The sequence below is a fragment of the Cydia splendana genome, chromosome 1 (assembly GCF_910591565.1).
Source record: "Cydia splendana chromosome 1, ilCydSple1.2, whole genome shotgun sequence".
NCBI classification, from domain to species: Eukaryota; Metazoa; Arthropoda; class Insecta; order Lepidoptera; family Tortricidae; genus Cydia; species Cydia splendana.
The window spans coordinates 8,909,576-8,917,673 of NC_085960.1; the positions used below are offsets into that span (position 1 = coordinate 8,909,576).

The 8,098-nt window shown below is 36.6% G+C and overlaps 1 protein-coding gene across 1 annotated transcript; it reads right to left on the reverse strand.

Moving 5' to 3' along the window:
- Positions 1–67: 67 nt before the first annotated feature.
- LOC134790431 (cysteine-rich hydrophobic domain-containing protein 2) lies at positions 68–6,669 on the reverse strand. Its single transcript, XM_063761207.1, has 4 exons — positions 6,412–6,669; positions 3,643–3,853; positions 1,774–2,239; positions 68–1,525 (listed from the first exon to the last, which is right to left on the reverse strand). The coding sequence occupies exons 1-3, from the start codon at positions 6,528–6,530 to the stop codon at positions 2,072–2,074; spliced, it is 498 nt and encodes a 165-aa protein (XP_063617277.1). The 5' UTR covers positions 6,531–6,669; the 3' UTR covers positions 68–1,525; positions 1,774–2,071.
- Between the last annotated feature and the right edge of the window lie 1,429 nt (positions 6,670–8,098).

Sequence of the window (8,098 nt, forward strand, 5' to 3'; positions counted from 1 at the left end):
TTCTTAAGTTTTTTAGGTAGTTCTTTAGTAAAATATATTGTAATTAATTGATATAATGAAACTCCAATTTCATCACATACAGTGAGGTTTATTATATGAACAAAAATAATCTATGCTTAAAAATATTTACAATTCCTTAATTACAACTTAGTGTCAACATACCCTGTTCGCTTTTCAACCGTTGCTTTATAATAAACATCGCTAAACGATTTGGTGGCAAGACGACACCCGACTTCCGTCTAACTTGCGTTTCGAGAAACAAAATACGCCGTTTAAAACTACGGGTTAATGTATATTACAACGATGAGATGAACCGATACACACAAAACGAATCCTCATTCACAACATGTTGAAAAGGGAAAAGAGGGCGGGATTTTTTCTAATGTAGAATACGTACTACATATATTATTTTCTAAGTATCTAATAACACAGTCCCGAACATTGCCTAGTATAAATTTTCCGATTTCGCAAAATTACATACTTCTCTTGTCGCTATAAAGCACTCCCAAGCTTTTCTCAAATATATAGATAATATTTTCAGGTACAAAATAAAAATATAAAACTCTTGGTCTTTTCACAATAAAAGCCTAATAAATATTTATATAGGCAGAGTAAATATAAAATAAAGACAAATAAAAGTTTAGAGATATAAAAGTGGAAGATATCGTAAAATGTCGGTTAAGAATTGAAGCAAAAAGAACACGACAAGCAAATGCTTTTCTTATTGTTATGAAACAAGTGAAACAGCAAAGCTAAATTACGTAAATATTATAAACATTAGGTACCTACATTCAGATTCAATGCAGCTAGATTTTTAGACACTGGGTACAACTTCTCGGTTGTTCCCACTAGTTACCACCAAGTTGTTAGCAGTGGTACCTAACAAGTGTGAAATAATAACCAGTAGTTACCACTAATTCGGTTTGGTGGTAACAAGGTGACAACTGAGATATTTGGGGACATGGTGAAAAAAATATTCTCAGTTGTGGGTAACAATTGGCAACAACTTGATGGTAACTAGTGGGAATAACCCAACTTCTTTAGAGCTTATATGTATATTTCAAAGATTACAGACCATACGTAAAACCACTTTTTTTTATGTAGTTTTATGACGAATATCAAGTCGAACCGAAACCTTCTCATCTTTTGTTAAGTATACCTAAAGCCAAAATAAACATTCTATTTCATGTTTTCTTTTCGTTTAACCTATTTTTCAACGCCTCAACAACTATCAGACCAATCATCTTAAAGATAAATACACATTAAGTTAACAGCGTTTATATTTAACAAATGGAAGCTTGCAATTTTCATAATGTGATAACTACATTAAAAAAATCATAACTTGATTTTATTTTAAAGTTGTTAAGGTTCAACCAAATATTAATTAACATTGTAAGTGTTACAGCAACAGCATCAAATGTTAGAACAGATCTTGTTTATAGATATATTTACGGCCGTTTCACGGTAAGACTACATCCGAACATGTAAGCGTAACATTTAATAGCTCATTTAACGCGGAAAGATTCTAGCATTATAGTCTGTATCTTTAGGTATTTAAATAAAAGTAAACAAACAATTTGTACATTTTCGGGTAGTTATAACATTTATAAATTGGTTAACCAACCAAATACAAAACCGCCTGGATCAGTCACTGAATGACCTGACTTTAACCTACATTATTTAATCATGTAATGTTTTCATCTACCCTCAACTGGCTTAAGGAGCCATTTGAGGGTAGATTTTGTTTACTATTATTTAAATACCTAAAGATACAGAGTATAGGTAAGGACACCATTACACCAAAATTGGGTCAGCTTCCGAGACTGAACGCCACAAGCACTCTACCGTCAAACATTCTATTGATATAGCACAATCCGTTAAAAGTTAATATTTTAAACATATGCAACTCCCCTTTAAGCAGGTGCCTAATATGACAATAGCACAGCAGCTAACACATTCGTCGGCTTGGCCATGTGAATTTAAAATTCAATGTTTGATTTGCTAAGATGTGAGTTATCGATTGATGAAGTGACTTATAGGTTATGGTATTTACAAGGAACAAGATAAGATTCTAATCGGGCCTATAGATAGGTATTCTAGGGATGAATTCGATGAGCAGCACATACTCCATCATGGAGGAGGAGTCGCAGTGCTGCTTGGTGAGCCGCCAGCGCAGCCCCAGCTTGTTGTAGAGCCGGCTGTTCTCCCACTCCAACAGCTTGTTCAGCGAATGTTGTGTCTGGAATTGCAGTAAGTATTACTAAATAGGGTGTTTTATACAGATTACAATCTAAATTAAACCAAAAGCAATTAGAATGTCCTAAAGGTTTTCCATGGGTTTATCCATATCGAACGCGTTTGTGTGGGTATTGCGCCCGCACCGCAACGATCGCATCCACATTCGAAATTAGTTTGGATAACAATATTCTTATTTATATGAAACCAGGCGGCTTAGCACGGTCGCGTTTTTATCCCTTGTCACCATGCCTGTCACGTTCTAACAAGTATGTAAGTGCGAAAGGGACGCGCATAGTGATAGTCGATAAAAATGGAACCGTGCTGAGCCCGCTGGTTGCTTTAAATAAACAATAATAAGCTTGTGTTACCTTCCTATTTGTTAACAGTTTTGTAATCTCTAGGAAGCCTTAAATATGAAAATAGCCGGGTACTGACTGAGCGAGCAGCCTCGCGAGGCAGCCTCGTACGATTGACGCGCAACGTTTGTCGCGCGAGGCAGCCTCGGTCAGTAGGATTTGTTGCACGACGCTGCCGCGCGCGGAAAGCCAAGCCACGGTGACGCCTGAGCCAAACATCGAGCGCTCAGTTTAACGTGAAGTCGCACAGAGACCACGCGTGTCATGAGGCCGTTCATCCGTAAAGCTGTCGCTACCACTGCGTTACTAATAATTCTACGGCTTGTCAAAAAAAGAAATTATTTCCTGGCTTATATCTCTCCACGCATCTTTTCTTAGTCCTCTATTAGTATAATCGGGACATTTCGCATCCCATAATCGCCTATATTCACCATATAGTTGTATCAATTTAAGGCACTGTTCTTTATCCATGGCGCTAACATGAGGCGAACAACCGAGGCAAAACACAACCGTCTTGAGTGAGCGCGGCAAACTTACTGAGGCGCCTTTGAGCATGGACAAAAAACCGACAACGCTCGGCTCGGGCCGAGGCGCGCTCGGCCGAGGCCGGACATGCGTTTGCCTCGGGCGAGGCACGTCCTGACCGAGGATTTGCCTCGCGAGGCCGCCTAGCGAGGCTGCTCGCTCAGTCAGTACCCGGCTAATGGTTAAAAACAGTCATATGCATCGGGAAACGGTCGTGTAGAGATAAATGTAGAATTGGTATGACCCCATTTCAAATGCCATGGCCCGATTCCACTTGAAACTGCACAGAGAGAACCATAATGTTGATCTATTATAAAAACATTGAAGTGTTGTTGGCCTGAAGGTCGCATGTTCGAAGCCTGGCTTAGCCCATGATTTTTTTGGAACTTACGTATGAAATATCATTAGGTATTTACTAATGGCTATTCCGTGAAGTAAAGTCACACATTTTGAGAAAATCATGTTTTTCTGAATAATAATTTCTATAGTTGCTGCATTGCTGTAGTTTCTGAGTATAACTTACCCTTTTACTTAGACATATGACTGGCCAAAGAGAGCATCCAAGAGTACAGCAACAACAGACACAGCCGCAGAACAGCCACTTAACATTAACTGGCAGTGTTTTCTTCAGTACACTGTTGATGCGTGCTACTGTTGCCTGGTACTCCTCGGGGGCCACACGGGACTGCAGGCCCGATGGAAACTCCCCATTAAATCGATTACTTAAACCAAAACTGTAAACAAATATCAATTTTGTTATTATGGGTTATGAATCAATGCATCAAAATGTGATTAGAAACAAGTTTTTTGTTTAGAAATGATAAGATTGATAATTTAACTTAGTGATAAATTTGTCATGTTTTTAAAACTTAATATACCAAATTCTATAATAATGTAGAGTTGATTCTTAACAAAACAACATGTTTACATATAGTGTATATGTAGATAAGGACTGTATCGTTTATTATGGGTACAACTCTACTTAGCAGTTTTTTCTGGTATTATATTTTTATTAAAAAATTACACATATAGTTTCATTAGTGCTTTAATAATAAGTAACATTTCGTCCTGGGAGATCACTTAAAGCATATGGTTTTGACAATATTTACCTAATCCTCCCGAGTAACTACAACGATTTTGGACAAATACTACAAGAAAATTTGCGGTTTGCGAACAAGACGAGATATTACACAAAAAAAATCGTACTATGTAAACAGCAATTACATATGATTCGTAAAGCGAAACATCTGGGCATAGTCTAATCATTTCTTTTAGATGGAAAAAAGGTTTTGGATCTGTGCATGGTGGCCTTTTAGAGAATATGGCATGTTACTTACGACAACCCCGACTTTGGTATACAATATAACCATCATGGAGCATTTCTATCGACCTGTTCTAGCCATGGTTAAACGCCATGAATGTCCGTTAGGCTTTGGATTTCGGTAGATTCTTTTTAGCTGTTTCCCGCATTTCGCTTGCGTCAGAAATTGACGGGAATCCAAAATGTTGCATAAAAAGTCATTTTCATGTAAAGATAAAAATTCACCACATTTATTCTGTGGATGTTCAATTGAGCAATCATGAAAAGGACACTTAGATGGCATATTTTGGCAGCATATTAACCTTTTGTTTCTTTAAATCGTACCAAGGAATCGGGAAATAGTCTCAAATTAAGCTTGATAGGCTTGTCCAAATTATATTTACTAAATCATCATCAAAAATCATCATAAAGTCCCTAAAATAAAATAAATGTAAAACATTCTTATATCAGATATGGCTTAAAAATACCCCCAGATTATACCTTAAGAACATAGTAAAACAAAATAATACACACGTCAACAGTTAGACCAGGTTTTATCTGTACCCATAATAAACGATACAGTCCTTATATAAACTAAACATTGTAGTAATGAGCATGCCCTTTAGTCAGCAGCAGCATACTTACAATGAATGGCACCTAACTTTTCAGCTCCAATTTGATTTCTTTTTATATATGTTAGAAAGTAGTATAAAATAACTAATACATATTTATTTTTAACTGCCCAATCTTAACCGATTGGGAGAAATAATTGACCTCCAAAGTACTGAAAAGTGACTAAACCCTTTCTAGGAAAATATGAGTTTGAGCCAATATAACAAAACACATGCTCATTATTCATGTTCTCCAAACATATAATCAAACAAGAAAGTAATTAACTAGCACTTTGCTTGAACAAAACACTCTACAGAAGTTAGAGTGTTTAGTCACTCTTCAGTAGTTAGGAGGACAATTTCTCCCAATAGGTTGAGATTGGACAGCTAAAAAAATAAGTGTCTGTTATTTTAGACTACTCTACACCGTGTTTTTATTGAATTCCGTTAACTTCGGGGTATGGTTAAGTACGTTTAAGAAAACTAAATGGCATAGTTAGTTTTCAAAAAAAAAAATTTTTTTTGTTTTTTTCTGAAAAAAAGTTAAGTTTAAAAAGTAATTAATTGTAGCATATAGCGTTGTTGTAACACGGGCACTACATTTAATTCAACTAAACAATTGAAATCTGTGACATATCAATGTCATTTCGAACATCAATCGACCGAGATTGTACTTAAGTTTAGTAGCAAATGTATGAACTCATTCTAAACACTAATCAATATGTAAACCGGCCCTAAGGCAAGTGTACACGCTTGTAGAGGCGTTATAGGAAAAATTTTTTTTATTGATTATCTCCGAAATGGAGTTAAGTAGAATAGCGGTGTCTTTGAGAAAGTTACTTGATTTAAGCTCAGGAATGCACCCTTGAAATTAACGGAAATCAAAAAAAACATGGTGTATAACATAATATCAAAATAAATCTAATTGAAGGCAGACAGATGGGTAACTCTCCTTGTTAATAGGGTTGTTGTGTTGTTGTTGTTGTTATATGTTGTTGTTAGGTTAATATAATTTCAGAAAAAAATATGACTATGGAGGCAATTCAAGATATTTATCATGAAATTAATATGAAACCTTATTCAAGTTTCTTGGAAGTATACTCAACCAAATTGACAGTATGATAGAGCCTGAATGACTTAAGGGTCATTATACAGTTATGAGTAGGTTCAATAGCATAAGACTTGAATGATGGTCAATGTCCTGCCCCAAGTAAAAAACTTTCAAGAGATAGGTCGCAGATAACAAAGGAACTCTATACATTTGGAGAGGTATATAATTATATGTACGATGTTTTGACCACTATGACAATGTAGTTTTAGGGTGGTAAGAGGTGATGCTTAGAAAAAGTAATGAAATTGAATATTGTAAATAAATCCTTACACTGTCATGTTACCAGCTCCCCGTACGACTATAGGATCAGGCACTAATGTCACATGAGTCTCCTCTATATTCTCTTCACTTTCAGTCTCATCCGGGTAAATTGCATCAAAATCTGCCATTTTACTTAATCACTAACCTAAATAAAATACGATTTTGTATATTTTTAACACATAACAAAGCACAGTTTTTGTTTGTTGAATTACAACATCCATGGAAGAAAATTTGAGTGACGTTTTCAAATACAAATTCAGTGTTGCTGTAGTTAAGAACTTACTATAAGAAGTACCTATACTCTAAATCATAATTAGATTCCAAAAAATGTTGCCACTGCAATAATTTGTTTGTAAAATAGTAAATTCCTTTTTATAAATAAATAGGATAAGATAATTTATTTATTGGTAATTTTACGCCTACGATCTAAAAAAGTACTTTTATTTACTTATTTTTACATAAATACAAGACGCGCTAGTAAAAAGTGGCAACATTGTCTTACTTTTTTTGGAATCTAATTATGATTTAGAGTTTACACATAAAAACCTATATAAAAAAATTTGCAGTTTAACACGCAAAATTTATAAATAAAATACAAATGATCTATTTCTTTTTGACTTTTCTGAGATAATCACAATATATATAACGTTGCGCTGAAGAAACATTTATTTCTTGCCCTTGTTCCGCTACTCTCCAAGAGATGGCCGAAAGAAATCTTACCGCCGTAGTTATAAGTGTTGTTGTTAGATGGCGTGATAATACATTAATTCTCTTTGATAATTTGGGTACCTCTGCCGCTAGTACAGTCACTATCATAGCCGGTTTAGACTCTCTGCTCGCGGCTCGTCTCGCGGCGCGTCTCGTGGCTCGCCTCGAGTGGCCTTGAGCGCATGAGCCCGTCGAGCTAATGATTACACTCTCGCCTCGTGGCTCGGCTCGAGGCTCGTCTCATGGTGCGTAAGCTCGTCGAGCTAATATATTTTAAACACTAATGGCACGGCATAAGGTTTATAATCGAATGACAAGTCGAACGCGAGTGTGAACGCAAGCGCGTGTCCCGCGCGAGCCCCTTTGACTCGTGCCCAAAAAACCGCTCCTCCACGCGAGCCGAGCCGCGAGACAAGTCATGAGCCTACCGTTCACACTCGCGTCTCGTGGCGCGGCTCGCGGCTCGTCTCGTGGCTCGCGCGAGAGTCTAAACCGAGTATCAGATAAATAGGAGCGGCTAAGGTGCTCACATATATCTGAACACGCCTCTTGTCAAGGCGCTAGAGTGCGTGTTCAGATATTTTTGAGCACCTCGGCCGCTCCAATATATCTGATGGCGACTGTACCAGCGCTTTACTTAGTGACATGGTATAATAAATACTCCGCCTGGTACTCTATTCCGAGATTCGCGAATGACCTAACTGACACAGGCCTACGTCATCATGCTGTTTACAGGTTCTCAAACTTTAAAATGTGGGAGAATTTTAACCAACGGTGAAAATTATTTTAACGGCATTAATTTTAAGTTATTCATGTAGAAACATAGTAAAATAAAACAAATCTAATGTATTAAATTAAACTTTATTTATCTATACAAGACAAACGTTTGAAAAACTAATTCACAGTTACACATTAATTACCAAGCTTACGACGTGAAAAGTTTGGAACACACTGCGACTGCTGACACTGAGCGAGAAGGAAATAACAA